Source organism: Pinus tabuliformis, chromosome 5_2 (assembly GCF_031772625.1).
Source record: "Pinus tabuliformis cultivar Carrire ecotype Pingquan chromosome 5_2, CPIR1, whole genome shotgun sequence".
Classification (NCBI taxonomy): Eukaryota; Viridiplantae; Streptophyta; class Pinopsida; order Pinales; family Pinaceae; genus Pinus; species Pinus tabuliformis.
The window spans coordinates 927,385,203-927,409,409 of record NC_142306.1 but is presented as its reverse complement, the minus strand read 5'-3'; the positions used below and the strand labels follow the sequence as shown (position 1 = coordinate 927,409,409).

Sequence of the window (24,207 nt, the reverse complement as noted above, 5' to 3'; positions counted from 1 at the left end):
TCCACCTACGAGCAATCTTTATGAGGTGTAGGCATTATCGAATTCGGTTGAATCCCCACAAGTGTGTTTTCTGTATAGAAACAGGTCGATTGCTGGGATTTGTTGTTTCAAAAGCCGGCATTCGCGTCGATCCCTCGAAAGTCGAGGCTATCATCAAATTGCCTCCTCCTTCGAGTTTGCGCCAACTCCAAAGTTTGCAAGGGAAAGCAAACTTTTTACGCCGATTCATCCCAAACTACGCCGAGGTCACTAAAGGTTTTACACGGTTGTTGAAACAGAACACACAATTCTTTTGGGACGAGATTGCCCAACAATCTTTTGATGCACTTAAACACGCGTTGACCCATGCACCGTTATTGCATCCTCCCAACTACAACCAGGACTACTTCTTATACCTCGCAGCTTCGCATTCTACCATTGGAATGGTGTTAGTTCAAGAAGATGAATTCGGAGCGGAGCATGTGATATATTATCTTAGTCGAACCTTGAATCCCACTGAGCTAAAATATTCGCATGTGGAGAAATTGGCCCTGGCAGCCGTTCAAGCTGTCCAGCGTTTCCGTCACTACATTCTTCTCCGTAAGACTACAGTTATTTCGGATTGCAACCCTATGATTTATATTTTGACAAAACAACTGCTAGGGGGCAAGTACTCTAAATGGATTGTCATCCTGCAAGAGTTCGACTTGGAGTTCGAGAAGTCCAAGTCTAAGAAATCCTTAGTCTTTGCGGAATTGATGTGTGATTTCCCGAGTGCTGACACAGAGACTGTGGCAGAAGAGTCCATTGCGGATGAATCTTTGTTTCTCATCAGTACTGTAGATCCGTGGTACGGGGATATAATCATTTATCTCCAAACCCAAACCTTCTGGCCTGAAGCTTCCAAAGCAGAACGTCGAAAAATTCGGTTTCAATCCCAGCCATACAAAATTATTGGAGATACACTTTATCGCCGGGGGGCAGACTTAGTTTTTCGACGTTGTTTAACTCACGAAGAGGCTGAGAGGGTTTTGAATGATTGTCACTCTGGAGCATGTGGCGGTCATATGTCTGGGTATGCCACAGCTCAGAAGGTGTTGCGCGCTGGCTATTTCTGGCCGTCTATGTTTAAAGATTGTATCATTGCAGTCAGGAAGTGCCACAACTGTCAAGTGTTTGATCGCAAGATGCGCGCTCCACCTGCTCCTCTCCACCCTATAATTGCCGTTGGTCCATTCGCCAAATGGGGTATCGACTTTATTACTTGTAACCCTCACTCGGCCGGGGGGCATGCGTATATCATCCTTGCGGTTGATTATTTTACTAAGTGGGCCGAGGCGATGCCTACATTCGACGCAAGCGGCAAAACAGCTGCAGTTTTCGTATTCAATCATATCATAACTAGGTTTGGTGTCCCACAAGCAATCATTACTGACCATGGGAGCCATTTTCGAAACGTCATGATGACTGAGCTTACAAGCCAGCTTGGTTTGCGCCACGATAGCTCTACTCCTTATTATCCGCAAGCCAACGGTTTGGTTGAGTCTATCAACAAAGTTCTAGTTATCATGATCCGACGAACCATTGGTGTTCATCGGTCGAATTGGCACAACATGTTATTTTCAGCGCTATGGGCATACCGAACCTCAGTGAAAAATTCAACAGGGTTCACTCCTTTCCAGCTAGTTTATGGCTTAGAAGCTGTGTTACCCATTGAATGCGAAATCCCATCACTTCAAATGGCTGTCGAATTACTTCCAGCTACTTCCGAAGAGGAGAAACGTTTATTATACTTGGCTAAATTAGATGAGACTCGACGTGACGCTACATTGGAAATCGAGACTCACGCGAAACGAATGAAAGCTCAGTATGATAGAAATGTAACCCCTCGAAGTTTTTCGGAAGGAGACCTAGTACTATTATATGATCAAGCTAACGATAAGCTAGGTGCCGGAAAATTCGTTCCCATGTGGCATGGGCCCTACATTGTAAAGCGAAAGCTAGCAAAAGGGGCTTATGAGCTAGTTGATTTTGATGGGGACTCTTTGGGTAAACCCAGAAATGGACTTTACCTAAAGAGGTATTATGCTTAAAATGATGGGTATGGAGAAATTTTTAGATAGGTTAGATTTTCTTTCTAGCTAGCAAGTGTGTTAGTTTAGTCAGTGTGCTTAGCTTAGAGAGTGTGGTTTTTCGTCGTTATTCTGGCTTATCTTGGTTTTACTCTTGATATTGTAGATGTCGACGCCTCTCCAAACATACATTGGATTTGCTGATGGTGCTTGTCGTAGTACACGGAATATCTCTTCCGCAGCTTGGGTTATCTATTCGCCCTCTGACGAGTTAGTTTCTATGCATGGGGTAAGCCTCGGTCAAACAACGAATAACATTGCAGAATACAGTGCAGTGGTTGAATTATTATCCGAATCTATTTCATTTGGAATTCGACGTTTGATAGTGAGGTTAGATTCTGAACTTGTTGTATTACAGCTTAATAGAGTTTATGCCATTAGAAATCCTGTGTTATTAAGGTTGTTTTTGAGAGTGCGTCTTTTGGAACGTGAATTTGATTACATTGAATATCAACATATTCCAAGGTCCTTAAATACATTAGCAGATGCAATTGCTTCTCGAGTGTTGGACAGACATTTACAATAATCATGCAAGTAAATTTAAAAACATTTCATCATACATGTTAAACAGGATAAGCCGGTAATAGTGATATATATAGATAGAAGTGTGTCAAAAATATATACATCGTCTTCGATCATAGGTTGAAAACACCTTATGATCGGCAAAATGATAGTACAAAAAGTCAAAAATGTCACATGTGACTACAAAAGTGACTAGTCAATCACTGGTGGTGCTCTCTGTATGACACCACTGCGCGGGCTACCTTACGCAAAAATCTCCTAAACGGTCCAGGGACCGCGACTACGAAACGCTGAAGCCTGATAGGAATGTCATCCATAGTAGTCTCAGGTATATCTTCCGTGAGACGCTCTAGATCATGCTCCAACTCAGCTAGTACTTCTGCAGCCACGTCTTGTGGGGCCGGTACCGGTGCAGCTGGATGTAGTCTATCAAAAGGCCGGAGGTTGGCTGGACGCTTTGGACCAACATCTGCATTTTGAAAGTTTTACTGTTATTTTTGAGACGATATATATGAAAAATAAAAAAAATACATAATTAGAAAACTTGTGAAAATAAAAGTACCTTTGTCGTCCCATTGTTCTCCCTGTGGAAGAACCATGTTCGGATCACCTCTAAAATCCATTCCGGCATACGGAAAGTCCTGTATCGAAAAAACCTGGTCCTCTAACCAGTGAAAGTAACTATCTGAGAATCGAACCACTGCCGCACCCTCGTCAGGATGCCGGGCCATCACCGCAACCCATCGTATCAGCTTTGGCTCCCGAGGACCCAAGATATCAACAGTGAGTTGCTGAGGGATCAGCATTGGAACTCTCTCCAAGGCAAAGCTCACGACTATAGGCCCATATCCAAAAGTCTTTAGTCGTCCGTTCTTTGCCTTGGTCAGTTGGCTCTTCATATGAGCCGACACAGCTTCACACCAGTTGAAAATGGTGCCTTGGTAACAGTCAATTGCCATCCGCATTTGGGATCCGGAAGCAATGTGTAAAGCGACCGCGCCGCAAATTCTGGTAACCGTGAACGCTATGACTTTGAGTTCAGGCAGAGTGATGTGTTTTATCTCTATGCCTTTTGAATGGTGAGCCCCACGTGTGCACCAATCCTCGCGGAGACTATCAAGGGGTTGGCCACCCGGCCTAGTCCCCGCAAGATTGAGTTGCTCGCCTCTGTTTGGAAAGCCAGTGAGAAAGTATACATCCAAGGGCTCTATCTCGAGCTGGTGCCCTCCTATGTAAAAGCATTGTTCTTGAACGTTCCATCGCTCAACCAGCCATTCCAAGAATCTTACCTGGCCCCTCATGCCCGGTATGGTCCAATATTTGTATAATCCGCATGCTCTTAGGGCATCCAGGGAAGGTTGATGATTTATTGCATCTTCATCTTCCTCTACATGCTCTCTTTCTCTCCAGTCTAACATGATTAATGCCCTGCACATCAAAAATAGCAATTAGAAATTGATTTGGGAATTTTTGGTAGGTTTTTGAGGGAGTTGGGGTTTTGAAATGCGCATTTCTCGGAAGACGCACCCCGGCTTTGTAGCACAGGGCGCCCGGACGCGGCTGGCCTGAAGGCGGACTGCGTCTTCCGACCATTTTCCCGTATGAGAAAAAGTCAGGGGACGCAGGTCACCCGAAGGGCACCTGCGTCCGCCGAGAGGCGCATTCCAAAACCAAAAACCCCCCAAAAAATGAAACTAAGACCTAAAAATTAATTCTAAACGGATAGAAATGCAGAGTAGGATGTGTAAAATACCTGGATGAGACGGCGTTCGATTCCGACGGTCAGATTTTCCGCAGCGACCACGGGAAGTTTCTTGTCAAAAGCTCCTTTTTCAACCTCAAAGTCAAACGGTAAAAATGACATGGTAAAAGGTCTTTTTATAGGTTTTTTGGATGAATTAGTTCATTTTTTACCATGAAAAGATGTTTTTCGATGTATTTTTGCCTATTTTAAACAGGTATGAGTAATGTGTTGCTTTTGTGCAGGACAAAGGGATTTCGAGGAAAATTGTCATTTTTCACAAATAAAAATATCAGAGTCATCTTTTAAGCCCTTTTCTGACTCCGAAAACATTAAAAGATCGTCGAGCGTTTCTTTTACACTTGTTAAAACGGAATTAAAAGACGGTCCCTTTTTAGCTCTTTTCTGACCGTAAAATCAGGAAAAGATTGCCGGGTTTTTGTCGTTTCAAACTCGATAAGGAAATAAAACGACGTGTCCTTGATCGCTTTTTACTTTTCAGGTCGACGACACTATTATGAAAGTACTCCTTGGTCGCAAGATCAAGCGGTTCCCCCAGGTATTATTTTATACTTTTTCGGGCTTGAGGGACACAAATTTACGAAAAAGTTCAACGTGGAGTTTCCTTAAGTTTTTCAGACTCTCTAAAAATTGAAAAACGCCGAGTTTCTCCTATACTGGGCTCGTTAAACTTTTACAGTAAAGGACCTGTTCAATTACAAACAGGAACGAACCACTCCTTCCTAGGGTTCGAATTTAAACTAGGTTGGACTCGTCCGAAGGATGAGCTTATAATCAAGCATATGTTATCCTCCTCAAGCTTGTTAAAAATAAAGAGGTACTTGCCAGAAATGGTGGGGGAAAAGAGAGAAGAATGAGCCTATTTGTTACCTTTTATCTCAAAAGAAACTTTATTACCGCTCTTGAACACGACACTTTTCATTCACCTGGGTTGGGAAATCTTTTACCTCACAGTTGACCAAACCACTTTGAAAGTCTTTAACCAGGTTCCAGGGATTAACTTTGAGTTATTCGTCACCAAGCCATCTGTCGTGTCGTTATGTGTTCAAGAGGTCTGCAAGCAAAACTTTCATCTGCAAAATACTTGTCATCCATTTGACCACCCCTGAGTCAGTCCTTACAGCAACATTTCTTCAACTTGAACAATGATTTCGTGTTGCAGGCTTGCCTGCAACGAGTCGCTTTCTATCGACATCGACACATTATCTAGAAATATGACTTAGGAATCGACAGTACCTTGAAGTCTGCATGCATCAATGGCAGGTTTCTCGCCTTTGACGTCAGTTTACATCATTGACTTTCGATCAAAGGATTCCGTGAAGTGTTCGACATCAAAACATCTATTCACATTTCACGGGTTGTGCTTGGTACTTTGAGAACCATTGACATTACTGGTGGTCTCTCTCACGCTTGTTAACAGTTTACATCATCGACTGGTAATCAAGTGGTTTCTAACATGTTCGACATCAAATCATTTAATCATATGGTTAGAATCGTACCAATTCGGGAAGTAGAAGTGAAGACCCTGGATCTAGTTTGTACCATCCAGGCTGCGAGGAGTTTTGTATTCATTATCTATGTAGACTAATCATAAACAGATGGCTGCGTCCATACTGTGTCTACGAAAGTCTATAAAAAATGATGTACTGCAAGATCATTCCTGTATCAGAATAGTTAGTCCATTAGTTAAAGTTTTGAATCTGAGTATGGGAATGCCTACCTCAGTGATGATATAATCTTATACATGTATTTTGTGTTGAAAATTGCAGGTTCCAACCAGGTCATCCACAAGACAATCCTTGAAATGATAAAGCGCTTCACCCTTCCTAGAATTACAAAACCCTAATCTATTCCAGGCTTCGCACTTTAGGGGGCAATCTTTTACACTAAAAAATGTCACCATGACTACTTACAGTTAGTATGGCTCAAATCAATAGTCATGCTACCCTCTTAGGCAAGTTTTATGCCTCTGCTATCCATCTCAAACTCAAAGAAGAGAGAAAGTCTTGTAAAAAATATGTTTATCTCTGGGGTCGCAGGTTCTCTCTAGCCTTACCTGCGGGGACGCTCACCATGTTCACAAAAGCTGCGTCCATGGACGCTCTGTATGTTAAGGGATAGGTGCGTCCTTCTGTAAAAGGCAAAATGCGCGAGTTTCATCTTAAAAAAGTTACTTGTGGTTACTTCTAGAACCTTCTAGAGGTCGGTTTGATGAAATGGATGCGCCTCCAGTTGGTTCATGTATCTCTATTAAGGGGGAACTTATCCCATCAATAAGGGAGCTATCCCACCCAAAGAGGGGGATTATCCCATTGATGGTGGACCTGAATAACCTCTTTACAGCACTATAAATAAAGACATTGAGCCAGAGGGAGGGGAGGTTAGAGCTATACATTTTCTTTGGGTAAACGCTGCAGGAATTAGGACTCCCATTTAGAACCTTGTGAGGAGAGATTGTCTTTGCTTGATTCTACTTGGAAGTGGGTGAGCTTTGTCAAAGTAGAGGAAAACCCTTGATGGACCCTGGGAGGAACTTGCACAACACCAAGGCCAGGTTGTAAGAGTTTCTTTGTTTCGTTATTAATACAAACTGGTTTATTTTTCTCAATAGCTTGTGTTAACGAGTTATTTCATGTGTTCCTTGGTCTGCATGTTGAATATATGTTTTATTATATGAAATACAAGTGCTTGGTAATTGTTTGATTGTTTGTGGTTGCAGGAATTGACATGAAGGAGGAGCTCATCCGGATCGGCAAGGACGGACTACAACAACAGCGTTTTGGAATAAGGTAAGCCTAAACACTCATAGTTTTCATGTTGTAAAAGGTATATTTAGAGAAAGATCACTCCATTTTGTCTTGTTTGTCGCTAGAGAGTTTAGACTCCTAGGGAGGTCAGTTGTGTCCGCACAAACGACTTTTTCCGCCACGACAACAGATACAATTTTGATAACACAACCCTATTTTGAATGTCAGTTTAAAGCTTCAAACTACTTACAGGTGGTTGGTGAGACATATTGCCAAGAAGGTTGAGGCGCCAAATTCGACGTGGGCACTCAGCAGGTTCTTTCTCCGCGATATGTCTGTCGAGGTCTCTAATGTGGTCATGCATTCTTATACGGTTTTTCCCGTCCACATCTACAAGACATCTATTCTCTAGGTTGCAAAGACCTAGCCATCCTTTCCAGCCGGAGCCGTTCCATATTCTTATAACAGTTTCCCTGTGTTCTCCAATAAAAAAACAAGCAATGTCTAAGAATGTTTACTTCTCCTCTGGATCTAGATTTTCGTAGCTAATTTGGAGTCTGTTCAGTATATCGCTGGGGAGTATGTTGGATATTTTATTGAATTGCGCTTCCCAGTACTCCAAATCTTTTCCACAAAGCAGCGCTCCAATCACTTTAAGAGATAATGGTAGTCCATGGCACGCCTCCAAAAGTTTTTCAACTACTTCTTCAAATCCCATAACTGGATAACTCTGGTTGAAGGCGTGCAAGCAAAAGAGTTTTAGGGAGTGTTGTCGATTAAGGCCGGTCTGCTTGTAAATAAATGACTCTACAATCCCCGAGCTGGTAAGAAGATCCTTGTTGCGAGATGTCACTAAAATTAAGCTCTCTGTATGAATGGTATCTTTGACTGGTGAAAATAATGCATCCAGTTGGTCGATATGATCCACATCATCTAAAACTATGAGAGCGGGGTGAGAAGATGAGAGATGTGTTCTGAGATTCTCTGTGCCTTCATCAGTGCTATTTATTTGTACATATTTGTGAATCAAATCTTTAAGAAGGTTACTCTGAAGGGAATGTAAAGATCTAGTAGCTGTGTTTTCTCTGATATCACATAGAAAGCAAGATTGACTGTAATCTGATCTGTGTCGGTTGAAGAATTCTTTTGTGAGGGTGGTTTTTCCTACCCCACCAAAACCCACAATACCAACCGCTCGAGCCTCCCCACTTTCGTGTTGGGATAACACTATCGCTTTCAGATCCTCTAGCTTCTCATCCAAACCAGTTGGATGTTTAGCAACATTCAGAGGTGTTTTGCTAACCTTTTTCAAAACTTGTTCCGCGACCTTATGGACGAGCTCACCCTCATCACTGAATAATAATATTCACAATGAAATGACTAGTAAGGAAGGGCTACAAAGCACACACGAAAGAGTAACAGAGTGAAAAGTGAAGGCCCTTACCCGTTACACGCGCTCAGCTCAAAACAGCTTATTTGTGAGCAATCCGAAAGAGCTTTCCTCCACTTTTGAATGGTGTTGGAGTCATGTCATGGCATCCATTTCTTGGTTCGAGAATCGAATGTGGTCTTCTTTTCGAGCTTGCTCAGTGCCCGAGCATAATCGCCATTTTTGCCCCGCGTACACAGGAAGATACATTGGAGGATGTTGAGGGCTGTAGCATAAATTCCATCTGTGCCCCCCGTCCACCAAAGTTCTGAAGGATGAACGCCATAGAAGACTGGAATAATTGTGGACCCCGACTCCAACATCTGGACGAGCTCATTGAGACACCAAGTGGACTCGGCATATCTTGGAGAGAAAATTGCTATTTTGACTGAGGACGTTCGAATAGCCCTTTCAATTTGGGGAGTTGAGGTGTCGCCCCTTTGCAATTCCTCAGTGTCTAGAAAAGCTCTTAAACCATTTTTGGAAAGACAACGGTAAAGGTGGCTTGTGAGGCCTTTCTTGACGTCAAGCCTGCGGTGATTTATGAATACGTTGTACGCATAGTCGCTGGAGTTGCAATGTGAGGAGGCAGTGGAGGTGGATACCGATCCAGAGAATGTTGCGTCTGGAGCAGGTGTCAAGTTAAGGTTTTCCATTACCAGAAAGTAAGAACGGAGATATTTTGCAGAGATGGGAGTAATGTGCATTTAATCGCTATATTTTCGTCCTCCTCGTCTGAATAGTTCAGAGATGTGAAGTAACCACAAGCTGCGCATTTGCTACCCTCTCTGCATCAATACTTTAATAGTTAGGTAATCAATTGATTAAAAGAGAAAGCACATAATGTTTTGGTTGTTCTAAATAAATTTGGTAAATGTTTTGATCAATTTATGTTTTAAATTGTTGGACCACAATCACAAAATAAATATGATTTCTTAGTCGTTTATTTTAAAAAATCTGTGGACCACAATCACAAAATCAATATCGTACCCAATTGGTGGTGCAAAACTGGTGGCATCCACCAACAAAAAGAGTTACCGCAGACCATCGACTTATGTCACTGCATTTTTTAACCAATGCGAAATTAAGGAATGCTTGAAAATATAGGCATATGCTTGTTTTTATTGTTGGCTGTTATGTGCTTTAAAATCTACTGCGTATGCTGATATTTAAATGCGCTTGAACATATACATAAATGCATACAACAATGAATAATGTAGCAAAGAAGGAAACACATAAGACAATGATGTAATATGGAGTTCACCCTGATATCTTGGGCTATGTCTCCTTGAGATCTAATCAACTCGATTAGACTCTTTGGGATTATGGTTGAATTCTTTTTACAAGTCCTTGACTCAACTCCATATGGTTTAAAAATTAACCAATGGACTCAGAATACCATCTTACTTGTGGTTGTCCTTTAGCTGCAAACAGTTCTAGGCTTCTCTGGACTAGTTCTTTGAGTTAGTGCTCTGAGACTCCTTTGAGCTTCTGGCTTCTCTGACTCCCACAGAATTGTTTACTATCTCTGGAATCCTTCATCTGTCTTCAACTCAAACAACACCAACAACATCTCGAGCAATCGATCTCTTTATTGTCTGATACTTCACTGAAGTATTTGTGCGCTGCCTCCAACCTCTGGTGGCTTTGTTGTGTTAAGTGCTCTTGCACACCAAGCCTCACAATGGGTTCCTCAGCGCTCCAACTCTCCCCACACATTCACTGAGCATTATGGGCCTCCATGAGCTTCTTGGAACTCCTCTTGAGCATCATACTACCTCCATGAATGAGCATTCATCACTCTCTGTGTTATCGGTCCTTCGCTCTACCTCAAAGTGAATGAATCAATTAAGCTCTCAGACTCAGCCCCCACAGTCTTTGACATTCATGGCTTTTAGCCAAATCAGCGTTGTCTGTTGGCTTTCCCTTTCAGGCTCTCTGTCTTCCGGCTTTGGGTTCACTCAAATCCCTCTCCTAAGCATTCAATAATCATTGCATAACACCCTTTGGGTAGGTGACCACCTATTCCGTAACGGAAGAGGCCATCAGCGCTTGAAATCCATTAAAAACAGTCATTTTTTGTTTTACACAGAGAATGCTGCAATACACAGAAAAATCTACAAAGCACTGTTCTTTCCGGACTTTAAATATTCATAATCGCACTTTATTTTCCTATCGGGTTCTCCCATAGGTTGCTATCACATGTCACAAGGCTCTGTCCCTTTGTATTTCGTAACACATTAAAACATGTGAAAATACATACAAAATGGTATTTTACGAATTTCAAAATATATCCATTATCACCTAGAGCCCTGTTGGGTCCGACTATCGCATCACATATCACAATGGCCCTTTGGCTTCTCCTTTGGTATCGCCGACACCGATCTCCCGATATCAACGATCGTAGTCGGAATATCGCATATATATATATATATATATATATATATATATGTATGTATGTATGTATGTATGTATGTATGTATGTATGTATGTATGTATGTATGTATGTATGTATGTATGTATATATATAACATGGTCGCTCCATGGTGTTCGTCGATGGTGATCTGCCAATTTCGGTGATCGCTCCATCGCATCGCCTCGGTTCATTGCGCTATGACTCCAATCAGACCCATCGATCACTGCCGATGCAATATGCCGATCGGATTTGGATCTTTGATCAACTAGATCCACTAGTCCCTGTGCACCAATTGTTTAAGCCTTCGTTAGCTTGATTTTCAGGGTTTTCTTCAAGTTTTTAAGGCCTGATAGTGTAATCCGTCGATGCAATATTTCCTCTTTGATAAATCAAACAAGGCGACATGGCCCAATCCTGGCCTTGCACATGTCAGCTGTGGATTGGTCTGTGAGCCTATCAAAATTTTCAATATACTTCAAAATTTAATGAAATTGCCTCCTTTTCTAAGGACATTGGGCAATTTTCATTTTACAATAACTCCTTTATCCGGAGTCCATTTTCACCCATTCAAGTTGTGTTGGATTCAGAGCGAGGAGATATTTGCAATGAGAATATTTCTGAGATCAACCTACGACTTTCATTTTCCTCTAATTTACAAACGATTTGCACCATTTGGCACCTTCTACCTCTTGCGTGAACTCTTTTAGACTTAGAGGTTTATCCAAGATCCAGTTTTGGACCATGCCTTCCCACTAAAAGAAATTTTGGTCTCCAAAAAGACTGATATACTGATCTGAACAGTAAATGAGAGTGATTCACCCTCTTCTTTCAACCTCCCAACACTTGCCTTTGTGTAGTGCCTTTGAACCAAAGTTTCTGACCACTTCCCTTCTCTGGATGGGCTGGTCTTCCTGAGAAGAACTATCTTCCTCCTTGCCTTCCTGCAGAACTTCTACTGAAATGGTCATAGAAGGTAGTTTGAGCTTCTTTGCCTTGATCATTGACCTAAGGTGGCTCAAACAAATGTGAAGTACATCTGCTCCACAAAACTTTCATTTGTACCTGTTTGACAAGCTGCCAACAACAACTGTTAACAACAACAGGCATACAGACAACAACTGGATGGACTAAACTCCTGCTTCAACCAAAGAAATAGATTTTTCACATCTTGTGAACACCTCCATGTCTTACATCTGCATACAAATGATGGAATAGATAACAAGCCCACAAAACATGCCTTTTAAGCAATCAACCCTTCAAGTCAATCAAACACATGTTCTGAAAACAAGGAAAACATCAACATCCCTGTGTTCATGCACATCATCTCATGCATGCATTTCATCCTTCAATTTTTGCTTAAGCACATTGTACTTTCGAAGCTGAAATAAAATATAATGTTGTAGCAACAAAGCGTGCTTCCCACTCAACTTCTCCATTCACCTTCTTGGTAAAATCCTGCAACTTGCATTCCATTAACAAAGAAATGCAAATTGATGCATAAATAGATATGCAACTTTTAATTGGATAAGAATTCTAACCATTTCTTACCAATCCATTTCAAAGGTCATTCCTTTGTCTCTACATCAACATCAATATGTGAATCATCTTGAGACACATCATTCATGGAATCTTCCTTTCCATTTCTGTCATTTTCTCCTTCCACCTTCTCCCTCAGTTTTAGTGGAAGCATTGTTGGATTCAGATTCCAACACCTTTCAGCAAGATGCCCTTGCTTATGGCAGTAAGTGCAACACATGTGCATCCTCTTGACAGCATGATTTGCCTTGTCCAATGTACCTTTGGTTGCTTGCTTTCTTTCCTTCAAAAGTTTCCTGTATGTGGCCATTCTCTTCCAACATCTAGAAACATGATGGTTATCCAAACCACAAAAGGAACATGCAATTATTTTCCCATATCTATGTGGAAATTTATCATGCTTTGCAAAATCAAAAGGACTATGGTTAGAACTAGATCTATACCTACCTCTTTCACCTTTATTGCCTTCATGAGGAGGTGAAGCAAATGAAGAAGTGGCTCCCTTTGGAATCCCATCAATCTCTTCAAGGCTGTTAGAGTTTTCACAACTCTCTGGCTCAAGGGTGTGCTTCTGAACACCTACACCCTGAAAATGGTGTTTCAAGCCATTGCACTCCTCCTTAACACAATCTTCACACTCTTGAGATAGGGGACCTACAATGAAACTCCTTCTTGGAATGATTTCAATGGCCTTCATGGCAGCTTTGGAATTTTCTCCATAAGACTATCCATAGCCAAGACCCAAATGCTTAGGCCTTTCCTCAATCATTATTGGTTCAATAATACCTTCTGCATGTTCTCCCAAGCCCTTTCCTTCATAGCCCATCTTGGACATTAGCTTGGAACCTATGCCTCTAGTATGTTTTTCAAAAGAACCAATATGAGCATTCTTAGAGGAATTTGAAGACAAACTGGAATGGCTTACCTATTCTTCAAGATGGTACTTGACTAAGGCTTCTTGGGCAACAAAGGGCTATGACTCCAACTCATGCATCCTTTTCATGTTCATATTTGCAATATGAAGTTGCCTCTCCATTTCCTACAATTTGTCAACAAGCAACTACTTCTCTTCCTTCATGGAATTCAGCTTCTTTCTAAGCATCCTGCTCTTCCTTCCATCCTCATACATTTCTCCCACTATATCCATCATGGTGGACAATTCTTGCTTCATGTCTTCATCAAGGAGTCTCGTGAAGAGAGCATAATTTGAGGACCCACTTGTAGAATTTGTCATTATGCCAATGAAAAAAAAAACAAGTTCAACAAGATAATTAAAGAGCTTATTCAGCAACCTTTTGCAACAAACCTCTTGTACTCCAAATATTGACTGGAGGTCCTTTCGGGTAGAAGAATGCCTTCAGCCCTTCTCCTTCTTGTCCTTCCTGGACTGAGCTATCAATAGCTTTCCATTCACCTCTACAAACTCAACAAATATTCAGTGATGCAGGAGCATCAAGACCATCTTTTCATTTGTAAATATGTGATAAAGGGGGTGTGACAATTTTAATAATTAATTTTTTATTAAAATGGGAGAAGGTGAGGATTTTGTAAATATCCTTTTATTAATTAAGAGGATATGAGAGAATTGGTTAAGGATATGAAGGGATAAGATTCTAGATAATAGGGTTTGTTGAGATATTCTAGTGGTGTTGAGATATTAAGGGGAATGAGCATTTAATTAGTTTATTTTTAAACATTGTCTAAATAGGAAGGGGTTTTTGAGAGAAAAATAGAGGGAAAGTGTGAGGATAGAGTGTGAGAAGGGAGCAAGGGTTCTCCTTGAGAGCCTTCGGCAGTTTGTAAAGGGCCATAGATTGCATGTCTGGCCATGAGGAAAACTTTGTGTGAATGTTTGTGTTATTGTAAATATTAATATGTTGATTTCAATTTGTATGGACCTCGTTGTGTTTAATAAAATTATGAGAGATGGTTCTTTGCTTGATGACAGAATTTGATGTCATATAACCTGAATGGCCTAATGGTGCTTATTTTCCCATGCGCTCTCTGCTGTATAATAATGGTGAATCGGTTTCTTTTTCGTTTAATGTATGGACATGCTTGATTTTATATGGTGCACATATATGCAGTCATATAATGTTGAACTCGTACATATATACAGTCATATAGTGTTGAAATGGCACGGTGTTCATGGTTCTACTTATGATTCCATACGCATTTGGTGTCCGGTGTGATTAAACGCTATCTGGTGTGTGCATACACGCCCGTAGGCATAATGATAACCTGCTTCTTGATTTTAAACTGATAACAGGTTTGGCGGAGGAATATAGAGCTGTCAATTCGACTGTAAACCGGTGTATAATAAATTGGGGATCATATCTGCGTATTGTTTAATTTGTTGTGGCGAGTTTCGGGGATCAGTTGAAGGTTCATTGTTTATATGCCTGAGGCAGAGCCGTCATTTGGAAAGTGGAGAGCGGCTCATTGTGTTGAACGATGGAAAGCATATATTCCTGTTGCATGCGTTGATAGATTACCAGTGAATGTTTGAAGTTCTGCGTATTAATATAGTCGGTGACAATGCGGTAAAAGTCCCAACCTCAGGCGCAGTTAACTTTGAGAATTCGCCGCCAGTTTGCATTTAATATATATTTATATATTTATTTGTTAATACCTCCCTGCAAGCGTGGATATATACGCATATTGTGTGTATGTCGGCCAGTTGACTATGACTGTTAAGACTTCGCCAGGAAGCCACTGTTTGTAAATAGCATTGAAGGTTAAGCATAACAAAGTTCCGGAGGAGCGAAAGTCAAGGGTTGAGCATCGCCGAAAAGAGGAACGACGATCTATCAAAGATCACATAATCGGCCTGTTTGTTTGAGACTATCCGGCACCTGAGACATTGAAACGGTTGTAAGAGATTTTAAATCATGATATTACTATGAGTTCGTGGCAAGAGAACCACAGTTCGGCATTCATGCGGATCTGGGGTCACGATGGTTATCTTCCGCGTTAAATTCAAAGTTTGGAGCCCCTGCAACGCTGAACTGAATCCACAGCGTAATAAGGAGAGTCTTGGATATAGAGAAGGCGGAGGTATATATAGTCATCGTCATTATTGATCGAACAATTGCAATTATATATATCCATTGACTGAAAGCCGCATAGGGATAGAAATATATATGCACCTTATCCAAGGTAGGCGATGCGACTTATGTTTGTGAGGACCGAGATATATATATCAGAGCTTGTCTATGGTAAAACCGAACTTATATTTATTGCCGATGGCAAAGAGAATGCTGTGAGCACATATATGGTAGCTTATATATGTTTATTATGCTGCCTAAGACCGAAATGTGAAGATGTTGAACCGCAAACCATGTATTCTTGAGATAACTGAATATGGGTCGATTTGCTATAGAATGAGTGACCATATTGCGTTATTTGGTATTTGAATTCGGTTCGAATTAGAACAGTAAGGACGCATTCTTGAACCAAGCATATGAAGAATGATAAGTATTAAGATTGCTTGTGGAAGCAGTAAAATGAAGATCCTGATAGAAGCGGCCTAGGAGCGGCCTGGGCTGCGTCATTTGGTATCAGAGCTTGGCTCTGTTGAAATGAGGGATGTTTGTTTGAAGTCAGAAGGTTTGTTGAACTGGAATATATTTCTGAATGTGTGATGAATGATGAAGATCAGATTTTAAATCTGATATGCAGCATATGCAATTGCAAGTGAACAGAATGTAGATAAAGAAGATTAGATTCTAATTGAAAGTCAAGCAACCAGAATACAGCTGAAGGAATGAAAGATCATGCAGGTATTGTGTTTGGTTAATTTTGATTTGAATTTTACTGACAAGAAATGGAATGAGAATTGATGGTTGCAGCAAAGAAGAAATTCAGCAAATAAGAAATTGTTGCTGACAGCTAAAGTTTGCCAGATCAAGCCAGGAGATTGGAAGAGAGAATCAGATTTTAAAATCTGATTGACAGTGGTTGAATATCGAGAATTTATGCAGAGAAAGCATAAAGATTGTTGTAACAGATTTGCAGGAGTGGTGAGATTTTGAAGGTAAATGAAGTGCAAATGAATGGGAGGACAAGATCAGGCGAGATCTTGGAGGTAAGATGATATGTTTTTGAAGAATAGAGTATTGTAGTCTTTGCATTGAAATATTATTGCAACTCCCAAAAGGCAATTGTTAACAGATAAAGGAAGCTGATGAAAATTCTAGGTGAAAACATAGAGGTGGCAGAACCTTGGGGAATTCCAATAGAGATTGGATAAGGAGAACAGTTGTATTCTTAGAACATGCAGATGGGTTGAAGCCAGGAAGAGCAAAGAGAAGTGCTCAAAGGAGGTTCCAGAGATAGAACCAATTGCTTGCCAAAAGACTGAGTGAGGAGAGCTTGGTGAGGTAAGTGGCGGCAGGACAGGACTTGCTGCTGAAAAGGATTTAGTGCAACTCATAGAAAAGTGAGTAAGGAACTCATAGAGATGGAAAGGATGATGACTAGTGACAGTCGTAACAAAGGTTCTGAAATAAATCACAGCAGAGGACAAAAGGAGAAGGATGCCAAGGCAATTGGCATACAGAGACAGTTAAGCAAAGAGGAATATGAGAGGGAGAAGGCTGAGATAGTAGTTCAGCTTGAGGTATTAATGGAGATGTTGCAAAGAAATGAGGAAGACCAGAAGCGTGGTTATGTCATGAGAAAGAAGTTGAGGTGGCAGAGACTACAAGAGAAGTGGAATCATCAGGTAAATTTGCAGTTGATAAAGGAACTAAGGGAACTTGAACAGGTTATAGATGCCAAGCAGAGGATAGAGAAGCTTGAAACAGTTGAGCTACAGCAAAAGGAAGATGCTGAAGGAGATGTTGAAGTTTCTATATGTTACCCAGAGAGTGGAACATTACTTTTTGAAAGTGATGAAGAGCTGGAGGAGTTGAATCATATGAATGATTCGAAGCAGCCCGAAGACTTGATGACTGAAGCATCAAATAAGACCGTAAGGTCTTGTGATTTTAAAACTAACGATTTGTGTGTGATTGCAGGTTTGGAAGAACATCTACTGAAGGATGTTAAGGAAGATTTAGCAGAAGAAATACCATGTGAGGAAATGGAAGATCGTGTAAAGTTTTCGAAGTCCACTCCAAGTAAACTCATTGAGCTATATCGAGAATTAGATTTTCAAAGGAGGAAATTGGAAGAAAAGAAGATGAATGTCCAGGATAGATTGCTGATGAAGGATGACAAAGCAGTTGTCATAAATGATAATCAAGATGAAATTGCAGGTGACGAGCAAAGGAATGTTGCAGAGGGAAAGGAAGTTTGGGAGGCCGCAACATTCATATTAGCAGCTAGAGCAACATGTGAGGCAACATTTATAGTAGCAGCAACAGAAAAGGTGATCAAAACAAGTGAAGAACAAGTAAGAAATGAGAAGATAAGAACGGAAACAAGCATAGGAGTAAGAATTGAGCAAGCCATCTTAGCTCAACAGGAAGAAAAAAATCAGCAGCTTGAAGATTTATTGGACAAGGAAATTGAATTAATCAGAAGAATCATGTTGAAAACGTCTCAGAGGAAGACATCAGCAAGGAAGAGACGTAGCAGAAGCAGCAGCCAAAGAAAGAGAACAAAATATTGCAAAAGCACAACCAGTGGAGCGATGCAACATAAAGTGTGGAAACTCGGAGAAGAATATCAGAAAGAAGCAACGACAAGTAGAAAGTTACAACACAAGATATGGGATCCAGGCATACACAAATCCGAACACATGATCAGGTGATCATGTTTAATTTCAACGTTGGGAGTCTGATGCGGGAGCATCAAGACCATCTTTTCATTTGTAAATATGTGATAAAGGGGGTGTGTCAATTTTAATAATTAATTTGTTATTAAAATGGGAGAAGGTGAGGATTTTGTAAATATCCTTTTATTAATTAAGAGGATATGAGAGAATTGGTTAAGGATATGAAGGGATAAGATTCTAGATAATAGGGTTTGTTGAGATATTCTAGTGGTGTTGAGATATTAAGGGGATTGAGCATTTAATTAGTTTATTTTTAAACATTGTCTAAATAGGAAGGGGTTTTTGAGAGAAAAATAGAGGGAAAGTGTGAGGATAGAGTGTGAGAAGGGAGCAAGGTTCTCCTTGAGAGCCTTCGGCAATTTGTAAAGGGCCATAGACTGCATGTCTGGCCATGAGGAAAACTCTGTGTGAATGTTTGTGTTATTGTAAATATTAATATGTTGATTTCAATTTGTATGGACCTCGTTGTGTTTAATAAAATTCTGAGAGATGGTTCTTTGCTTGATGACAGAATTTGATGTCATATAACTTGAATGGCATAATGGTGCTTATTTTCCCATGCGCTCTCTGCTGTGTAATAATGGTGAATCGGTTTCTTTTTCGTTTAATGTATGGACAGGCTTGATTTTATATGGCGCACATATATGCAGTCATATAATGTTGAACTCGCACATATATACAGTCATATAGTGTTGAAATGGCACGGTGTTAATGGTTCTACTTATGATTCCATACGCATTTGCTGTCCGGTGTGATTAAACGTTGTCTGGTGTGTGCATACACGCCCATAGGCATAATGATAACCTGCTGCTTGATTTTAAACTGATAACAGGTTTGGCGGAGGAATATAGAGCTGTCAATTCGACTGTAAACCGGTGTATAATAAATTGGGGATCATATCTGCGTATTGTTTAATTTGATGTGGCAAGTTCCGGGGATCAGTTGAAGGTTCATTGTTTATATGCCTGAGGCAGAGCCGTCATTTGGAAAGTGGAGAGCGGCTCATTGCGTTGAACAGTGGAAAGCATATATTCATGTTGCATGCGTTGATAGATTACCAGTGAATGTTTGAAGTTCTGCGTATTAATATAGTCGGTGACAATGCGGTAAAAGTCCGAACCTCAGGTGCAGTTACCTTTGAGAATTCGCCGCCAGTTTGCATTTAATATATATATATTTATTTGTTAATACCGCCCTGCAAGCGTGGATATATACGCATATTGTGTGTATGTCGGCCAGTTGACTATGACTGTTAAGACTTTGCCAGGAAGCCATTGTTTGTAAATAGCATTGAAGGTTAAGCATAACAAATTTCCGGAGGAGCGAAAGTCAAGGGTTGAGCATCGCCGAACAGAGGAACGGCGATCTCTCAAAGATCACATAATCGGCCTGTTTGTTTGAGACTATCCGGCGCCAGAGACGTTGAAACGGTTGTAAGAGATTTTAAATCATGATATTACTATGAGTTCGTGGCAAGAGAACCACAATTCGGAATTCATGCGGATCTGGGGTCATGATGGTTATCTTCCGCGTTAAAGTCAAAGTTTGGAGCCCCTGCAACGCTGAACTGAATCCACAACGTAATAAGGAGAGTCTTGGATATAGAGAAGGCGGAGGTATATATAGTCATCGGCATTATTGATCGAACAATTGCAATTATATATATCCATTGACTGAAAGCCGCATAGGGACAGAAATATATATGCGCCTTATCCAAGGTAGGTGATGCGACTTATGTTTGTGAGGACCGAGATATATATATCAGAGCTTGTCTATGGTAAAACCGAACTTATATTTATCGCCGATGGCAAAGCGAATGCCGTGAGCACATATATGGTAGCTTATATATGTTTATTATGCTGCGTAAGACCGAAATGTGAAGATGTTGAACCGCAAACCATGTATTCTTGAGATAACTGAATATGGGTTGATTTGTTGTAGAATGAGTGACCATATTGCGTTATTTGGTATTTGAATTCGGTTCGAATTAGAACAGTAAGGACGCATTCTTGAACCAAGCATATGAAGAATGAGAAGTATTAAGATTGCTTGTGGAAGCAGTAAAATGAAGATCCTGATAGAAGTGGCCTAGGAGCGGCCTAGGCTACGTCAGTCAGTCTGCAAACAAGCATACAATCAACCTCTTCTTGTTCAAACACCTTTCAGACAAGCAATCTCTGCTCTGTCAATCAAGAATTCTGATAATATCTTCTTTGAAGGTGTGTTTGATCAATCTTAAGCTCTGATACCACCTGATCTAAAAATGGGGCTTTTAGGCTTCTTTTCTAGCTTACAAGAATCTATCCCACTTCCAAAGCTTGAATTTTACCAAGTCTATTTGATTAACCAATGCGGAACTAAGGAATTCTTGAAAATATAGGCATATGCTTGTTTTTATTGTTGGTTGTTATGTGCTTTAAATTCTACTATGTATGCTGATATTTAAATGCACTTGAACATATACATAAATGCATACAATAGTGAATAATGCAGCAAAGAAGCAAAAACATAAGAAAACAATGTAATATGGAGTTCACCCTGATATCTTGGGCTACGTCTCCTTGAGCTCTAATCAACTCAATTAGACTCTTTGGGATTATGGCTGAATTCTTTTTACAAGTCCTTGAATCAACTCCATATGGTTTACAAATTAACCAATGGGCTCAGAATAGAACAGTGAATAATGCAACAAAGAAGAAAACACATAAGACAACAATGTAATATGGAGTTCACCATGATATCTTGGGCTATGTCTCCTTGAGCTCTAATCAACTCAATTAGACTCTTTTGGATTATGGCTTAATTATTTTTACAAGTCCTTGAATCAACTCCATATGGTTTACAAATTAACTAATGGGCTAAGAATACCATCTTACCCCTGGCTGCCCTTTAGCTACAAACAGTTCTAGGCTTCTCTGGACTAATTCTTTCAGTTAGTGCTCTGAGACTCCTTTGAGCTTTTGGCTTCTCTGACTCCCTCAAAATTGTTTACTGTCTCTGGAATCCTTCTTCTGTCTTCAACTCAAACAACACCAACAACAGCTCGAGCAATCAGTCTCTTTGTTGTCTGATACTTCACTGAAGTATTTGTGCGCTGCCTCCAACCTTTGGTGGCTTTGCTCTGTTAAGTGCTCTGGCACACCGAGCCTCCCAATGGGTTCCTCAGTGCTCCAACTCTGCCCACACATTCACTGAGCATTACGGGCCTCCATGAGCTTCTCAGAACTCCTCTTGAGCATCATACTGCCTCCACAAATGAGCATTCATCACTCTCTGTGTTATCGGTGCTTCGCTCTACCTCCAAGAAAATGAATCAATTGTACTCTCAAACTTAGCCCCCACAGTCTTTGACATTCAAGGCTTTTATCCAAATTGGCGTTTTTTATTGGTTTTCCCTTTTGGGCTCTTTGTCTTACGGCTTTGGGTCCACTCGAATCCCTCTCTTGAGTGTTCAATAATCAATTCATAATTCCCTTTGGGCAGGCGGCCACCTATTCTGTAATGGATGAGGGCATCGGTTCTTGAAATCCATTAAAAATAGTCATTCTGTGTTTTACACAGAGAACACTACAATACATGGAAAAATCCGCAAAGCATTGTTCTTCTCGGACTTTAAATATTCAAAATCGCACTTTATTTTCCTATCGGATCCACCCGTTGGTCACTATCGCATGTCACAAGGCTCTGTCCCTTTGTATTTTGAAATGCATTAAAACATGTGAAAATACATACAAAATGGTATTTTATGGATTTTGAAATATATCATTATTGCCTAGAGCCTTGTCGGGTCTGGCTATCGCATCGCATATTGCAATGGCCCTTTGGCTTCCCCTTTGGTATCGTCGATGTCGATCCGTCGATATCGGCGATAGCAGTCAAACTATCACATATATCGCCGAAATTAGTGGATGGCCATCAATGAACACCATGGAGCTGCCATTTTAGCTATATATATATATATATATATATATATATATAACATGGCAGCTCCATGGTGTTCATTGATGGCCATACACTGATTTCGGCAATCGCTCCATCGCATCGCCTCGGTTCATCACGGTATGCCTCCGATCAGACCCGTTGATCACCGCCAATGCAATATGCTGATCGAATCTGGACCGTTGATCGGCCAGATCCGACGGTCCCTGTGCACCCATTGTTTAAGCCTCCGTTAGCTTGATTTTCATGGTTTTCTTCAAGTTTTTAAGGCCCGATAGTGTAATCCGCCGATGCGATATTTCCTCTTTGATCAATCAAACAAGGCCACGTGGCCCAATCCTAGCCTGCCACATGTCAGCTGTGGATTGGTCCGTGAGCCTATCAAAATTTTCAATATAGTTCAAAATTTAATGAAATTGCCTCTTTTTCTAAGGACATTGGGCAATTTTCATTTTACAATAACTCCTTCATCCAGAGTCCATTTTCGCCCATTCAAGTTGTGTTGGATTCAGAACGAGGAGATCTCTGCAATGAGACTATTTCTAGGAGCAACCTGTGACTTTCATTTTCCTCTGATTTACAAAGGATTTGTGCCATTTGGCACCTTTTACCTCTTGCATGAATTCTTTTAGACTTAGAGGTTTATCCAAGATCCATTTTTGGATCACAATTGAACACCCACAATCCTACACAGTAAATGAAGGAAACTGGAGTTTTGTGACAGATTTCAAAGTAATCAAGACACTATGTAAAACTTGGAGACAACATAATAAAAGCTCATAAAAGCCATAATAAGAATCTCAGGTACAAAAACAGAATGTAGAATTTTCTACACATCCACCTCTTAAACCATTTAGAAATTTTCTCTACAAATCTTGCTCTGAGATCATGTAGAAAATATGTTGTAGATTAACCCAATAATGCAATATACCAAAGCAAAATACTATAATCTACTTCTACTATCAATTTTCTTTGCGAAAGCTTAAAGATCTATCTGAATCAGAGCTGAACAATATAACCATAAGAAGAAGAATCAATGCACATGAAACATAGAAAATACTCAGGGGAAAGCCTCAGCTAAAAACCCCACTATCTGTATTATCATAGAAGGTGGAAATACATAGGAATTATACAAAGCCTTAGCTCTCTCACAGCTAGCCAGCTCTCAGTACAATCCTCACAGATGAAGGTGGAAATACATAGAGATTATACAAAGCCTTAGCTCTCACAGCTAGCCAACTCTCAGTACAATACTCACAGATGCTCACAGGCAATCAAGGCTTCTCACAAGCCTTCTCCTCTGCCCTCCAAGCCTCCTATTTCCTTGCACAGTTTCTCCTAGGTGATCCTCCTATTACCAAGTGGAAGACTCTCAACCAAGTGGAACACTGATCTCTCACACTGATCTCACACCCTATCAAAATTGTGCAATCCTCAAGGAACCTTGCCTTGACTGCATGCATTGGTTTCCTTTATAGGAAAACATATGAAACTGATAGTACATTGTCCTTGACATTTAACTCAAAAGGTCTTTCTCAGAATAGACATGCATGAGTTTTTGATGAGAGAATCTTCACGTAATTGAGTAGCACTAGTTGCATGCATGCATGCATCAACTGAATGATAACTCTCCATTAATTCCACAAACAGTTTGGAACTAATTTAACTGGAGTTGACTCAGTAAACTTAGTTAACTAATTACAATTCAAATATAACTCAATCTTATCTCCTTAATTAAGGGATAATCTCCTTAATTTAAAGGATAACTATTGCATGACTTTAGAAAGAATTCTAAATTGAATTTCTCTAGCTAATTAACTCAATATGAATTAATTAATTATTTTTCAAGTAGCTGGTGAGACTAAATTCAAATTTTAATTCACAATTTTAATTCGAGGACAAATTAAATTGGAATATTTTGGATTCTATTTTTATCATTTTTTGTTGCTATTTTCAACACAGA

General features: G+C 40.3%; 1 protein-coding gene across 1 annotated transcript; it reads right to left on the bottom strand.

Moving 5' to 3' along the window:
* Window positions 1-7,656: 7,656 nt before the first annotated feature.
* LOC149162304 (TMV resistance protein N-like) lies at window positions 7,657-22,462 on the bottom strand. Its single transcript, XM_089435150.1, has 3 exons — window positions 22,320-22,462; window positions 9,231-9,359; window positions 7,657-8,494 (listed from the first exon to the last, which is right to left on the bottom strand). The coding sequence occupies exons 1-3, from the start codon at window positions 22,460-22,462 to the stop codon at window positions 7,657-7,659; spliced, it is 1,110 nt and encodes a 369-aa protein (XP_089291276.1).
* Between the last annotated feature and the right edge of the window lie 1,745 nt (window positions 22,463-24,207).